The sequence below is a fragment of the Bos indicus genome, chromosome 15, assembly GCF_029378745.1.
Source record: "Bos indicus isolate NIAB-ARS_2022 breed Sahiwal x Tharparkar chromosome 15, NIAB-ARS_B.indTharparkar_mat_pri_1.0, whole genome shotgun sequence".
NCBI classification, from domain to species: domain Eukaryota; kingdom Metazoa; phylum Chordata; class Mammalia; order Artiodactyla; family Bovidae; genus Bos; species Bos indicus.
In genome coordinates, this window is record NC_091774.1 from 14837535 (window position 1) to 14855107 (window position 17573).

The 17573-nt window shown below is 36.3% G+C and overlaps 1 protein-coding gene across 3 annotated transcripts in view; it reads right to left on the reverse strand.

Moving 5' to 3' along the window:
* The window catches only part of CEP57 (centrosomal protein 57), a 41670-nt gene that overhangs the window by 12206 nt on the left and 11891 nt on the right, over positions 1-17573 (reverse strand). For 2 of the 3 annotated variants that reach the window (XM_070803345.1, XM_019975354.2), the window contains 3 exons: positions 12918-13074; positions 2364-2543; positions 1884-2005 (listed from right to left, as the gene is read on the reverse strand). In XM_070803345.1, the coding sequence (XP_070659446.1) occupies positions 1884-2005; positions 2364-2543; positions 12918-13038 (423 nt within the window). In that variant the 5' untranslated portion in view covers positions 13039-13074. Of the gene's footprint in view, positions 1-1883; positions 2006-2363; positions 2544-12917; positions 13075-17386; positions 17410-17573 lie in introns of those variants that run through there. The other variant, XM_070803346.1, reaches the window with a different exon arrangement.

Sequence of the window (17573 nt, forward strand, 5' to 3'; positions counted from 1 at the left end):
TTGTCTTTTCACAGAACTACTTAGATACTGCAGAGAAATTCTAGGAAAACAGTATTAAGATGAAACCATAGAAATGTTAACAAATACAAGTGAAATCTTCTTATCATATACTATCATAACATGTGGTTCTATACACTGATAATACTCTTGACAGTATTCACGACACACAGGCTGCACACAAATACTTGTAATTTGTCTGGTTTTCTTAAACGGTTTTAATTAAGGCACTAGTCATGGTTTTGGCATCTACCATTTATACTTCCTCTGAATTCTATGCAAAGCATCCATCATTTTTTCTTTTCTGAGGTTTATGGTTAAGGATTTGAAGACTGCCACCTATCAGAGTTAATGACTGTCAGTCACAGGATAAACTAGAATAATTAAACTAGAATAAGAAGTGGAAATATGCTAAATTGAAGTATACACATAAAAAGTCCAAACACTAAGCATTTGAACTTGTAAACAGCGTATCTTCATATACAAGTCAGCAATAGGCATCATACTAACAGAAATTTGAATATGACAAAATAATACAAAATAATACATTTCTCAGGAATTTGTGTGAACTACCAATTTCCTCCTACCCACCTTAGTGGATAGTAACTGTCCTTAAAATACATTAAGTTAAAAATTGGCACAAATCACATTTTTTCAGTACTGGAACCATTCTTATTAAATGAATTATTCAAAGTTTACTGATGAAAATAGAGCTTAATTCAAAGACATATTTATGTATAATAGATGTATTAGTCAAGACATCTCACTACCGTTTTATAGGTGCTTTCTAACCTGTGAACTGAAATATCCTAATAAAGAGAATTACTATATTGCTTACTGAACATGCTTGGCTATTTCCAATCATGTGGCAGATCACCTCCTTCCCCACTCCAACTATCACATAAAAATGTTAGACCCAACTGGAAACAAGAATATAAGGTCACAATAAACTCACTGGCATAGTAAAGAGAACTATAATATAATTCACACTAAAGAACTGCTGAAACATTCTCTTAAATACTGTCATGCAATCAAGTATTTCTTTTAGGTCTAATATCTCCAACTATGACTAAAGGCTAACTGAGGTGGAAAGCATTCAATTTTTTTCACACTGCAGAGTGTCCAACAAAATATTCAATTTCTGTATAACAAAATTAAGATGCTAAAAAAGTATTCATGATGAATTCAAATTCTAGATTTATAATAGGAAAATGAGGCATGTTTTAAAAAATATATTTGAGGCTGATGTTGAAGATGTTCTCTCACAAATGTATAAGTTATTTATACCTCTGATATGACAGAACAAAATATTTTTGCTGAAGTAACAACTGTGAAGAGCTTTTCAGAGTATAAAGAACTTTGAAACATGCTTCCTGACTTGAGTCTTTTAAACAAAATGCAAGAAGCAGAGAGGTACATAATATGCTTGTTTATGCTTTTTATAATGTACAAAGAAGTTAACATGATTTGAAAATACAAGTGACAGTATTTTTTCAATATAAGTAAACCTCTACCAAACACAACAACAACGAAAGAGAACAATCAAATCTTCAGACACTATAACCGATCCCAAGTAATTTCAGTCCTGGGCTATTATACCATCCCAAAGCAGAAGCTATAGAGAATATGTCAGTGTGTATGAGGGTCATCCAAAAAGCAAACTCTTCTTTACAGCTTTGCTGAAAGAAAAAAAAACAACCACTTTTCTCTCAAAGTTTCCACTAGCAGTTTTTCAAAATGACAGCTACTATTACCTTTTAAGATAGACAGAGAACTGATTATTTGTAACAGCACCGTTAGTCCTCACTGAGTAAAAAGGTCTTTATATCCACCTAATTTTCTCTATAGCTAACTTCTCTTGACAATGACTCTGTGAAGTAACAAACCTGTTTCTCTAATACAGATGTCCTCTCCATTTCTGCATGCTTTATCATGTTCCGCATGTATTCCAATTGTTTTTCTAAAAGATTACATTTATTTTCTGCAGCTAACAACTGAGATGTCAGTTCTAAAAAGAAAAACAGAAATTAGCTCACGCGCAGGACAGTTTAACAATCTGTTTAACATGAATCTACAGTATATATAATAAACATTTTCCAGTACCTCAGGAAGCGTTTTCAGAGGACCTAAGTCATTCACTTTCTGTATGTTAGTCTAATCGGCCTTGCATTCAGATAATAATTTTAATGCAGGACATCAGCACTTGTTCCTCAAAATGCACTCAAATATGATGCAGTTTTGTAGTGCTAGAAGACACTAAGCACTAGAAAACACTAATGTGGAATTTCTTTTAGAGTAATTTTTTAAAGAGTAATTTCATAATACTTATTTTGATAGTGTTTTATTTCCCTCATAATTAAACAAACCTTGATTGTGCTTTGATTCCTCGTTCTTTGAATTCTCCCTTTCCTGTATCTGTTCATCCAATACTTTCTTATATTCAATCGTTTCCTTAGACAAGGTTTTCACACTTTCTTCTGCCTGAATCCTTTCAAGTTCTAAACGTCGAATTTTATCTTGAAGATTCTTCAGAGCAGAAAATATAGCTGTCAAATACAAATATGGATATTATAAGATACTATCCATGGAGAAGTTTACTGAAAAAGAATAAATTCATCTAAATAAAAAATAAAATTGATGGAGGATAGTTGTTTTTAAAAAATCTCTTTAAAGACATCTTGTGAATCTCTGAAATGCTGCCATGGTAAAAACATTTTAAGGATTTTATAAAATGGTAAAAATATTTAGCTAATCATACAAAAGCCACGAACTGTGCTAAGGCATATTATTAACTACCAATCTTTTGTTTTACTAATAAGATCACATGAAGAATCCAATTATAGAGTAAAAAACAGTTACGCACAAAAACTGGAGAAGGAAATGGCAAACCACTCCAGTATTCTTGCCTGGAAAATCCCGTGGATAGAGGAGCCTGGTGGGCTACAGTCCACGGGGTTGCAAAGAGTCAGATATGACTGAGCACACACATACAAGCACAGAAAGGACTATTTTTTTGATCTCCAAAAAACCCTAAGCACTCTGGCCCTCAAAACGCTTCCAATTATAATACGTATTCACTGTAGAAGGCAAATACAACCAAGAGGAGAACCACTACCCAGAGATAATGACTATCAATTCTGGTCATTACTTAAGAGAGAATTTCCCTGTCATCAGTTAGGAGCTGAAAACCAAAGTTATTAGATCAAAGACTATTTATGTTTAAAGGTTCCTGAATAGAGCCAAATACCTTAAAAAAAAAAAGGCTGTATCAATTTACACTTTTATCAGAAGTACCTGTATTTGCCAATACAGACCATTATTAATTACAAGGTCACTGCCATTCTGATTAAGAAACCCAGGGTACTCCAGTTATTTTATTTTGCATTTCTATTAAAAATTTAAATATTGTGATATATGAATTTCATATAAACGTAAGTTCCTATATATCATACAGCAGTGTTAACAATATTCAATTATTTTTATTCTTTTCTTGCTTGAAAATTAAAGTATTTAAGATTATATGAATTTCCTTCCAACTACTACAATCCATAAGTTTAGTACTTCTCCATGTCAATCTACAGGTACATTTCTAGAACTCCATCTTTATACATACTTGTCTATGAACTTTCTATTCCACTAATGTCTATTTCTGTACCAGCTGCACACTTCCTATTTTTACAGCTCTACAATCTGTTACTAGTTGATATGGTGAGGCCATCCTTTATCTGAGTGAAGCTTTCTATTAAAAGAAAAAGTGCACTTCTCACACATTATTCTTTAAGTGATATTCATAATACTAAAGTTTCCACTGAGGAACACTGCACAGCTCTATTCAGGTCTTCAAGTATTCTCTTAGCAGAGCTTGTTCTGTGTGCTGATATACCACAGGGGACTCTGCTACCACAGCCTCCTTCCCAGGCCAGGGAGCTGGGCTATTCCAGTTCCTTTTCTCCAATTAGACTTCCAAAGGAAGTCACTTCATCTGGGCCTCAAGTTTTTATCTACAGTTGCTACCTAGATTTAAAATCCCAACTTCTCCCCACAGTTCAGTCGCTCAGTCATGTCTGACTCTTCGCGACCCCATGAATCGCAGCACGCCAGGCCTCCCTGTCCATCACCAACTTCCGGAGTTCACTCAGACTCATGAGCATAGAGTCGGTGATGCCATTTTCCCCTACTGTACCCTAATACCTAAGGCTTTTATACGGTATCAAGACTCCTAATAGTGTCTCTGAGGCTTTCAGCCTTAAATTCATTGTATTTCTGGCACCTAGGTATTTCTTTCTTGCTTTAAAGCTGGGTTTTATTTACTTCTTTTGTTATACATTTGTCTATTTGTCTATTACACTACTGTCTGACAGTAATACTGCCATCATCCTTTTTATTTGCTATGCTCCTTACTTGTCTCTGCCAACTTTTCACTTTTAATCTGTGTCATTCTGTTTGAGCATAAATTGACTTTTGAGTTGTTTTTTCAAACACAGTCACACTTGTCATCCTATGTGATAAAGGTCGCCCTACTTTTTCACTGTATTTTATGTTTTCTCATTTCATTTCCTTGGCTTTCTCATTATTTTATTTTACTATAAGTATAGTGAACTGTTTGTGTTATTCACCTCTTTTCCTGGTAATTTCCTCTTACATCAACATGGCTGTAACTATAATTGATGTGTTCGTTTAGTATCCTCTCACAAACCTGGCCACCACTGACTGACCTACAAGGGCACTCAAATGAAGCCCAGACAACGGCTCTCTTCTTGGGATTTTTGGACTCTGGTCCAAAAAGGTGAAGTTAACTTAAAACTCAAGTTTTAGTAGCCATGTTTCCCGATATATGGAAAAAGCGAGTCTGTGGCTAGAGAGTGAAGTTAGCTGTAAGAATTAAAAACAAAAAACAAAACAACAAACAAACAGATGGAGAGAAACTATTGGCCATGTCTGAGTACCTGGTTTCCAATGTTCTTAAAGCCCATCTGTGTATCTGCCATTCTTTTCTTGGTTGTTCAATCCTTCCTTGCACGTTTGTAAACCAAAAAGATTCCTCTTTGCCAAAGCTAATTTCATACTGGGAATTTCTTATAACTTAAGTTTTTATTGGCTGCTTTTTCCATTCTAAGTTTTATTAAATAAATCTAGTACTGTGAAGACAAAAAATGATTTTATTCTACCAATGACCTATATTTAAAAATATATAAAAACCTAAGTTCATATGCACACACATCCCTGAAAACATTTTCAATGTCAAAAATGAAATTTTACACAAAGAGTTCATGTAAGAAATATGACAAACTTTTATTCCATCTATTTATTTTCCAGTTAAAAAACTGGGTTTTTTTGATCCAGACGATTAAATAGCTTACATTATTAAGACTTACATCTTCACTTTAAGAGTTAAAAGAAAAACATTCTAGGTGACAAAATGATTGGTCTTGTTTTTCTTTTCTTGTAGAAAAGTATGTGAGTGAACTCTTGTACCACTGCATCATTTATGTTCAAATAACTACATTACCTAGAAAGACCCTTGAGTGAAAAATATTTTATGTAGAAAAGAATAATGAAAAATTCAGAGATTTTTAACTTCATATATTTACTGGGAAGGGATACAGTGGAAATACATTTCTAGAACAAGAAGTATATTCAAATACTGAAAGATGGAAAAGAGTGACATATTGAAATACAATGTCATACTTATTTGCTTTATTTTCACAAACAGACCTTTCACAGCAAACACTAGATTTAAATTTTTTATCCTCTTCACCCTCAGTAACCTGAACACACATCTGAAATATTAAATACATTTTGGATAGCTGAGTATGAGAGAAAACTGGAAACCTTAGCATTAAAGACAGACATTGAGTTCTCCTTAAACTTTACTTCATCATCTCTGAAATGTGAACTCCATATTGGAAAGACAGAACCTATTATTCATAATTGAAACTCCAACGCTACATACTCTGTATGGTACATAGGTGGTACGCAGATAATGTTCAACAAACGTATCTAGGAAAGTCTCCATGATTAATTTAAAATTAGAAACAAATGGCAGCAACCTCTTGAATTCTTTTATTTAACAAGATTAAACCTCCTATTACTAATTTATAATTCATTCCATTTGCCTAAGACAGGCAGTGATTCCCTTCGTTTGCTGCATTTTCTCCTGCACTATTTGGTGAGCTTTAAAAAATCCTAATGCCCAGAACATAACCCATAAAAACAAGTAAACTAAAAATATCAAAGGACATTTGGAATGAAAGCTATGGATCCAAGAAGATCCTCAGGTGGTTCTAACATGGAAAAGTTTGAAAACTCTCTAGTAACATCTAGGAGCACTAAAAAACACAAAGACTTTCTCTTCTTTACAATCCCAGTTTGTTACTCATTCATAACTTGGGGTGCATGAGGGGTGCATTAAGCCTAGCAGATCTCAGCATCACCTCATTAACAACAAAGTTGGGTCTATTGTTATCTAGAATATTTCTATCACTAATGTATCAGCATGTTTGCTATAGCTTAAGTAGGGTGAGGGGGAGACCCAAATCACTAGTACACATTTTTCGATTTCCCAAGTATTTTTCTGTCTTGGTATCTCTCTAGCCTTTTGGCTATTTCCACTTTTTAGTTCACCATTTAAACAGCGCTCTTTTCCAGTACCCTTTTCCCTCTCTACTCTCTCTCCAGAGAAATCCTTCCATACACATGGCGTCATTCACTGTTGTATACCTGTTCATGTCTGAGTTCATCAGTGCAGAGTTCTCTTACACTACACTTATATTTTCCTTTGCTTACTAGTCACCTCCACTTAACTCACAGGCATCTCAAATTTGATATAGCCAAAATTAAATTATCTTTCTTGGAAAGATCCCAGTTTTCCTATAATCTGTCTTAATCACACCATCTTTTATCCACAACAGAAATCTTGGATTCAAAGATTGCTCCTTCTTCATTGCCCACATCAAAAATATGGATAAATCTCCCAATCTCCATTCCAACAGGCATTGTTTCAGTTTAATTTCTGATCAAAATTTCAGTCCAACAAACATTTACAGAGCACTCTGTAAGATAAAGGAGAAAGTTACAAGTCCTTGCTTTCAAGGAGCTACTATCTAGTTTCTGGAAAGAGAAGCTATTATGTACTCTTCCTACCTCTGGTAAAAAATATTTACAGAAACAAACATTACTCTGCATGTACTCATCATCTTTATTATGTTGCTTCTCAAAGCACAGCATATGGCCCTATGGTGGGGGGTGCTTATTACCAGGTCTGTGAGATCACTGTATTTGTGAGATCTGTGAGATCACTAGTGTTTGTTTCCATTATACTATTAATACTGAGATTTTAATATTTACTCTTTCCACTGTGTTGATATTTGTAAAGATGATGCAAAAACAATGCTGGGTAAAATTGTTAATTTTAGCACAAATCAAGGTCCTGGCACTATAGTTTTGGCATTGTACTCTTCACCACTGCTCCCAGTAACAAAAAACAAAGTCGTGTGTTTACTGCCCTTGATAAAGCAGTGAAAATCAAATCTCAAGCCTTGAGTACACATCCACTTAATACTGCGTAAAATACATAACACATCTGTAAAGTACATAACAAAGGCCAATTGTCGTGATGTATGAATGTTTGACTTCTGAACAGAACAAAAACCATTTCCTTTAAGGAAACACCAATTTTATTTTGAAAGCATTTTTGTTAGACCAAGACTACTCAGATGTAAGGAATTCAGTAGTCATTCTGAGAATCTAATGAGCTTGTCCTGAATTTCTGGAATGACCTGGGCCTTCAAAGATCTGAAAATAATTGCTGTCAGTGGTAAAATTCAAGTGAAAACCCTAAAATATTAAAAGTTATCTGTTTTGAGAGTTATAGTTCCCCAATATCAAGATTTTCTTCTACTGAGATCAATGATATTAGCAAATTAATTTTTTGATATTGTATAATGAAACATCAGATTTGAAAGTGTGGATAAGTCAATACAATTAAAAACATCGTGCATGGCTAAAGAGCAATGCAACGTTCAAAACAAAACCAATGGATTTCAGTGGAAAAGCACTAAAATAAAAAAAGTTGACAGGCTTGAACATTTAACTTGTAGGAATTCATTTTTGGAATGTTCTCTAGGTTACTAACTGATAAGGTAGCTTTGTACGACTACGGCACTGAGTCCTGCTGTACCAGTCTGCCCAGGCTGTATAAACAATGTGCTTTATGGGAAATATCATGATTGGCCGAGCAGGCACAAAGTGTTTGTGGAACCGACTCCAGATAAGAGCCCTTGTCTCGAAGCGTAGTTGTGCAGTTTACTGCTGGAGGAAGAAGTGTGTTTTGTGTGACCATGAGAAAAAACTTCAGGACTCTGAATGTGGATTTCTCCAGATGCCACTGTAATAAATAACAGTTGTAATTACAACTGCTTCTGAATCTTAAATTTAATCTGCGACAATGTAGATGGTCCCGAGGTCCCAGAGTATGAAAACCTTTGTTTTCATAATCCACATTCCAACAAAATTTTAAGAAACTATTATTTGCCAAGTTGCGATGAAGTATCAAGGAAGAATAGCCAAAAATTGTTAGCAAAGTATTAAAATTTTACTCCTTTTCCAACTGCATGCCTGTGGAAGGCCAGATTTTCTTTCCCACACACTTTAATCAAAATAATTTATCATCATAAGTGGAGTGCAAAAGTAGATATGTGAGTTAAGCTGTCTTCTATTAAGCCAGAAATAAGAGATTTACACAGTGTAAAATAAAACAATGTTACTCTCTGTAGTATGTTTTTTAAATTTGGGAAAATAGCCTTCATTGAAAAACTTATATACACACGTAATGAGTTTCCTAGACCAAAAATAAAAAAATAAAAATCTGAGAACCAACACTTTAAAGGAGAACAATCAGATGCACAGTAAACTGTTATTAATATCTAACAGAATAGCTATAATTTGACTCCTTTATTGGTCCCCAAATCACTGAATTTGTAAAAGATACATCAAGATGTTTTTTCTCTCAGTTTTTATGGGGAATAACAACAAAAAGGTTTTTTGTTTTGGGACAACAAAAGACCTCAGATTAGCTGCCATCAGCCCCACCAGTTTATCTCAGCCTGCTGTACACATATTACGATTTTACTGTCCACAGGTACTATGGTATGTGATTAAAGGTTAGAAGGCACTGGCCTAGTAGAACTGCCTTACAGCTGCTTATCTAGCTTTAAGCATCTAAGCCATTCGTCACATTACTATCATTTGAAACGTACTGAATAACATGAGCTATAAATTATAGTGAAAGGTTTTGGAATGGTGTTGTCATAGTACATTTTTTGATGTCAGTAATAATTTCGAATTTGTTCATTTCTTTCTAAAGTTTAAAATTAATGTGAGAATTACAAGAAGAACAGTTAACTGTTCTTAAGAATTAACTGTTCTTTAATTATCTCTTTCCATGGCATTAGTCAAATTATACTTTCAAAGTGATTTTCAGATAGCAAAGTGAAATGGTTATTTATTAATGAAAATGCTAAACTATAACTAAACTAAAAAAGGTTTAGTTTTCCCCCTCTCACGTATTAGTGAGAAAAAAACATTTACTAAGTAGAAGAGAAAAGTTTATCATAGTTGAGTATTCATTCAAAATAAGCCTTCACTCATTCAGTAAATATCTGAAGGTTCGTTCAGCAAACTGGGGAAAAAGTGGAAAGAGAAAATGGTTGTGACACTGCCTATGTGAAAGTGACCAGCTTTGAGATGTTTCTTCATCAGTCATTTTCAATATACCCACCTTATACAGTTTTTCTGAGAGGTTTAAATGAAATATACTTGCTTTGTCTGAAATGTTACTGCATTTTATTCTTTTCATGTTTTAAAATTGCGTTTAATCATTTGTACCGTGGCAATTATACTTACTAATGATTTTCTAGATGAAAGAAGTGTTATATTTTATTCATGTATGGGTTAAACAGGTGTTTGCAAATTAGTTTAGGCACCCTTTTGTTTCAACTGAGAAATGCATTGCAAATATCTTGAAAATTAATCTCACAGTAACACTATTTTATAAACTATGCACTGACTGTATAATGGAGTACGAGGAAGATAACAGTATCCAAGTATGGTTATGAATGTAAATTTGAGCCCATAATGGGGCCTTGAAACTGTTTGCTGAAATAAATTTAATCTGAGGTCTTTTAAGAATGTTAAAAATTTAAGTGTTTTTTAAGGATTTCTACCAAGAAACGTCTTAGAAAACACTGTATCTCAAAGATGATGATAAAGAAATTGCTAATTTAATGGTTGATAAAACAATTGATAAAGTGCTACTCATCAGAATACAGCAGTTAAAGACTGGCAATTTAGAAAAATAACAAAAGTTGTGTAACTTTCAAATATCCAAAAAAGCAAAAATAAATAGCTGAAATCGACAGTGGAGCAAAAATCAATTAAATTTTATTAATAATTTCTTAAAAAAAAATAAGCACACACAAAAACATGCCGGAGTTCTAGCAGGAACACAAAGTCTAAGAATAAGATATCAAACCAACCATGATATTACATCTAATTCTGATCTTTACATTCATATTAAAAAGAAAGCAACCTTTTTTTTAAAGTTCAGAGAAAAGCAAATTACTAAAGAATAACAAAAATTAAATGGGGCAAATTTACTTAGTGAAGAGTTAGCAAAGGTTTTATCTAGTGTGTTCACAATAAAGCTAAATTCTGCTTGTGAGTAATTAGTGGCTTTCAAGAATGAGAGAGTTGAGGGCAGGGAAAAGGAGAGAAGAAGAAAGTAAACAAGAGAAAAAAGAATGTGGAAGGCAGTAAGTTTCTTTTATTCTTTCAGAATGTGGTGTTATGAGCTATTTAGCAATGCCCCAGGATAATTAGTAAGATCCATTATAGTTTTACTGTTATTTTCGGTATCAATCCAATGATACCAACTTTTAACACAGGATGATTAGAGACAGAAACCATCACCCCTCAAACAAAGTGTGGGGCTATGAGACATGAACAAAGGCCGGAGAGGGTCCAGAAGAGACATGTGAGGAAACAGAGAGAGGTAGAGGGAGTTGGTAGAGAAGACTTCTCAGAAGAAATACATAATCTCGGTTTCAGAGAAAGAGTATAATTCTACAACAGAAAATTTCACTAAAGGGTACAGCATGAGAAACGCTTGTCAACTTAATGTGGCTGGCGTGGTAGGCAGAAAGGACACCCAAGGAAGCCTGTGTCCTAATCCGAGAAGCCTTGAATACCTGTTACATGACAAAAAAGACTTTGGGAGATGTAATTAAAGCTATGGACTTTTCAGATAATGAAATTATTTCTGATGATTTGAGTGGGCTCAACGTAACTAAACACATGAACCCTTAAAAGTGGACAAGAGATATCAGAGAGATCTGAAGTATGAGAGCGCCTTGACCCACCATTCCTACCGGGGACCTTAAGAAAAGCGCGAGAATGCAGACAGTTGCTAGGAACAAGGACTGGCCCTGATCAAAAGTCAGCAAGACAGTGAACCTCAGTTCTACAACAACAAGGAACTGAACTGGCCGAGAACATGAATGAGCTAGCAGAAGGTGCTGCCTAGACTCTCCAGTAAGGAACACAGGCCAGTCAACACCATGATTTCAGCCTCGCAGGACCCTAAATAGAGAAACCTGCGGACCTCATTCAAGTTTCTGACCTACAGAAACTGTGAGACAATACATTTTGGTTATTTAAAGCTGCTAAATTTGTGGTAATTTGTTAAGGCAGCAAGAAAACTAATACAGACGGTAAGTTTCAGGAAAAAAACATATTTCAAAGTAGAGCAAAGGATGTGTGGGTAAGGAAGAATGGAGGAGCTGACAGGGATGAAACTGTAAAGCAGGTACAGTCCAGGGTATAAGAAATCTACAAGTGTTATTTAAGGCATGGAGAGATGCTGAAACTTTTAAAGTGGGAGAGACGATGAGTAACAGCAAGTGGCAGCAATGCTCTTCACTGGGTATGAGTACAGGTTGTATTACAATTATCAGTGCACTAGATGATGAAAACCTGAACCAACCAATGAGAATGGAGAGACAGAACCAGTAAGTTTGGGGGGCATTTCAGAAGCAAAACACAAGGCTTGGTTCCTGAGTGGTGCTGGAAATGAAAAGAGCAGTCCTAGATAATTCATAGCTTAGTCCTGATGATTAGGTGGATGATAATGTTTACTCAGGGAACAAAAGAAAGGCAAAATATTTTGAGGTTAAAACAGGAATGGGTAGGGCTTCCCCGGTGGCACAGCAGCTAAGACTCCACACCCCGAGTATAGGGGCCTAGGTCTGATCCCTGGCCAGGGCTGCAGTACATGGGGTCGCAAAGAGTCGGACACAACTGAGCGACTAAGCATGCATGCACACACGCGCACGCGCGCGCACACACACACTAACAAGGAACTAGATCCCACACGCCCTAACACACACACACACACACGCACACACATACACTCTCTCTCTCTCTCTCTCTCTAACAAGGAACTAGATCCCACACACCCTAACAAAGAGTTTGTATGCCACAATGATCCCACATGCCGCAACTAAGACCTATTGCAACTGAATAGATTAAAAAACACAAAACAGGAAGAGGGACATAATTTTAAAATAAATGGAAAACATAAATTAAGAGTTTTAAGCACTGAGTAAACACACAAAGGGCTTCCTTGGTGGCTCTGTGGTAAAGAATCTGCCCACCAACACAGGAGACCTGGGTTTGATCCCTGAGTTGGGAAGATCCCCTGGAGAAGGAAAGGCAAACCGCGCCAGTATTCTGGCCTGGGAAATCTCATGGACAGAGAAGCCTAGTGGGCCACAGTCCATGGGGTCGCAAGAGTCGGACACGACTGAGCAACTAAACGACAACACACACACAAAGGCAGCACCTATTTCGTTAGGCTCTATTACCTCTGCTGTTGCTTTCCGGGTAGGCAAATGTAGGCTTATTTGGGGAGCGTCGCAGATCACTGTTAAGGAAAGGCTTATCGGGTGGATATACTACATATGGAGATGAGGAATGGCGAACCATACTTCCATTAGACTTTGATGGTTCTGCTAAGATGTTCTGAAAAATAAAAATGTGAAATTACCTTTCAAAATTTTAAATCACATATATTATGAATATATACCTATGTTCCACTGATAGCGACAAAAGAAGAAATAAAAAGTCAATGATCATACACAACAGAATTTAATCATTACTCGAAAATAATAAAACTTTTAAAGTGCTTCACATGTCTAAATGTAGCCATATGCCAAATACTATAAAAAGGAAATAATGTTCACATAACTTGAATACAATTGCTCCATAGAAATACTTAAACGTGGTACTCACAATGAATTTACTTTCTTTTAAAAATACGTACTGTAAGATATATATTCAGAAAAGTAAATAACTATCTTCTTACAGTATCAGAAACCGCTACAAAGAGACTAAATTAGTCTATTCCCAGTCAACTACATACTTCCTAAGTATCTATCAAATATCCAAAACTCTGGGGGTATACAGAAAGAAAATAAGGTATAGTCCTTATCTCAAAAATTTTACATTCAGTTAGGGGAGAAAAAAGGAAGGAGCTACTAGAAAACATTAAGTCTTATCAAACACCTAAATATAAAACTTCATTTCCACATATACATCATTTTGTCATTTGTCATATTGTTTAATTTGGGATTATGTTTTACATGATGATTTTCAGTGCATGATAATATTTTGCTTGTTGTAGGTCAAGTGCTGGTAGAAAGACCCAGAGTGGGAAAAGCTCAAGTGGAAGATATGACTCCTAGCTGCTCAAAACTAAGACATCCATTTTTCTTATTCAAACAGCCACAGTAAACTAGGTTCTCAACTCTTACCTTTGGGGAACTATGATTATAAAGTATACTTGTAATAACCTGAGTCCAGAAAAGTAAAAAGGAACAATGAATATTTACAATACAGAACAATGCCTCCTGGGATAAACAGAGGCCATCAAAATAACCATATTTTACCTAATTCTTATTAAAAATGGTGGACTGTATTTCTACAATAAAAGCCGTGCAATTTTGCAGCTGATTTAAGAAAGCAAATAAAAAACACACACTACGGGTGTGAAAACTAAAAGCGAGGGAAAAGGGCTTGGAAAGAGTAGGAGATATATCTCAAGAAGTTCTCAAATCAATGCTACTCTGCTGTGAAAAGTCTGTTCACATGCAACAAGGACTAACAGCTTGCAACTTTTGGGCAAACTGACATCAAGTTTTGGAGGTGGCTGGAAAACAGGGTGTCTTTCAATTCTTTGAATATATAATATCGCCAAAGCTCTCGCAAAACACCATGAATATTCACATAACTTTAAGTACTATTCTTCACAGAGAGCCTTTTATCTCCATACCTATGAGAATCCTATCATTTAAGTACTATTCAAATAACAATGGTTAGGAAGCATTTAATGAACATATAAACCATGAGCAAATAAACTTATGATTTTCAAAACAAATTTTATCAGTATTACCAAACATGGTACAGATATTAACAAAAGGATTGTGTATAAATAATTTACCAAAAACCAAAACAAAAAGTAAAACACCCAAATCAAAAAATGAGAATCTTTGCTAAATTCATCACCTACTAGACCTTGTAAAGTGAACAGTTCAAAATTTGTATTTCTCGCTCCAATAAAAGTAATTCCAACCTCAAAAAAATCTGTTACATATATATCATCAAAATACTGCTTGGGCTGGGTCAATTGACAAAAATTATGCAAAGTCTTTTAATATAAAAAGGCAAGTTATAATGAATTGTTTTGGACTAGTAATTCTAAATATATTCCATTTTCTAAGTCTGTCACCTCATTTTGAACATCAGCGTTTAAGCAATGAAGTCAGTGTTACTATGAATGCTTTGGACACTGTCCTCATTTGCTGCCAGAAGTCTGAAGCAAAGAATCGGAAGTCACCCCAAAACAAAAGCAAGACAGAAAATAAAACAGCTTTATAAAAATTAATTATAAGAACTATTCTGAAATAAAATTAAACCAAGAAATAAGAAACTGATAACAATTACATATACAAAGTATCTATTAAAAATTGTAAAGGATAAAATGTGGTACTTCAGTCTTAGAAGTGAAATCCCATCACATGCTACATAATGATGAACCTTGAGGATTTATGCTTAGGGAAATAAACCTGTTCCAAAAAGACAAATATTTTATGATTCCATTTACATGAGATATTTAAAGTAATTAAATTCATAGCAACAAAGTAGAAATGGTTATTAGTAAGACTGAGGAAGGTTGCAAAGGGGAGTTGTTTAATAGGTTACAGAGTTTCCACTTTGCAAGATGAAAAAGTTCTGAAGATCTGTTGCACAACAATGTGAATATATTTAATATTACTGAACTGTACTTTATAAATGATTAAGATGGTAAGGTTGGAGAAGGAAATGGCAACCCACTCTAGTATTCTTGCCTGGAGACTCCCATGGACAGAGGAGCCTGGTGGGTTACAGTCCATGGCGTCGCAGAGTCGGACAGGACTGAGCGACTAAATAACAAAGATGGTAAGGTAGTAGATAAACACCTAAGATTATAATACTTTGGCCACCTGATGCGAGGATCTGACTCATCAGCTCATTCCCTGATGCTGGGAAAGATTGAGGGCAGGAGGAGAAGGGGGTGACAGAGAAGGAGATGGTTGGATGGCATCACTGACTCAATGGACATGAGTTTGAGCAAGCTCCAGGAGATAGTGAAGGACAGGGAAGCCTGGTGTGCTGCAGTCCGTAGGGTTGTAGAGTCAGACATGACTTAGCAACTCAACAACAATCAGACTCGAGTCCTCACTCATTCAGAGAAACACTTTTTCAAGCTCACCCATGACTTTCACAGTGCTGAACTCACTGATCTCCCAGAAGCACGTGATACAGCAGATCACTTCATCCCAACACTTTCTTCAGTGGAAGGAACACCACAATCTGGTTTTCCTTCTAACACACCAGTGTCTCCATCAGAATCTCTGGCTCTCTCTCACTTTCCCCTTTCTAACTTTAATGCTGGACTTCTCTAAAGCTTAGTCTTTCCTCCTCTTGTTTCCATCTACATGGATACCTTTGATGATATCATCAACTCTCAGGGCTTTCAAAAAGCCTCTGTTTGCTGATAACTTCCAAGTATGGAATACACACTTTTCCCTCTTGAAATTCCATACTCAAATCAACCTTCCTACGTGCTTCCTCCACTTGGATGTCAATGAGTATCCCAAACAATGTGTCTATAACCAAGTTATTGAATCTACTTCTCAAACCAACTCCTCTCATAAGCATAGCACAATAACTGCTACCACCACCTACCTAGCTGATCTGGCCAAAACCCGTGGATGAGTCATTTCTCCTATATATTCCACATCCAATCTTTCAGTAAATCTTGCTGGGTCTCTGTCTTCACAATATAGTCAGAAACTCTACAACTTCTCATCAATTCCACTACTAATTCTCCGTGATCTTTCTGTCTGGACTACCATAACAGCTCCCCTCCCCCCCGAACCATTCTTGCCACAGTCCCCACAACTCCATTTTCCAGATAGTAGTTGTTATGATTAAGAAAATAATTCAAGTAATGTCCTTAATCAAGCCCTCCCAACTGCCTTCCGTCACAAAATAAAATCCAAATTTTTTACCATGGCTCCACATTATCTGACACCAGGCTGACATTGACCTCATTCCTCACCAGTCTCTCTCTAAACTACCTACCCACCCTCCCTCCAGCCCCAGATTTTCCAGCCATACTGACCAACTTCTGGATTTCTACAATGCACAGTACACTCCATTTTCATTTGCTACATTTACTCTGCTCGGAAAGCTCCCTTCCACACACCACTCAGTTATCTATTTGAAAGTCTGTCGGTGAGGTAAGGGGAGATTGGTTCAAGACGGTGGAATAGATGGATATGAGTTCATCTCTTCCTGTGAAAGCACTGAACTGTAACTAGCTGTGGAACCATTGTGGACAGGAGGATGCGGGAACCCACCAAAAAGATACCAAAGGCAAGGGAGAAGCCACAAGATGGAAGGAGGGATGCAACCATGATAAAGTCAAATCCCATACCCACCAGGAGGGCAACACACGAACTGGAGAACAATTACACCACAGAGGTTCTCCCACTGTTGTGAAGATTCCAAGCCCCACATCAGGCTTCCCAACTTGGGGATCTCACAAAAGGATCTGACAAAGATCAATCCCCAAGGAATCTGACTTTGAAGGCCAGTGGGATTTGACTGCAGAACATCCACAGGACTGGAGGAGACAGACTCCATTCTTGGAGGACACAAACAAAATCTTATGAACACCAGGGCTCAGGGAAAGGAGCAGAGATCCCACAGGAGACTGAACCAGACCTACCTGCTAGCGTTGGAGGGTCTCCTGGGGAGGCGTGGGCTGGCAGGGGCTCACAGAGGGCACAGGGGCACTGGCTGCAGCAGGCCTGGGAGGTGGCCCCCTGGCGTAAGCCCTCTTGGAGGTTCAATTCAGTTCAGTCGCTCAGTCCTATCTCTTTGCAATTCCATGAATTGCAGCACGCCAGGCCTCT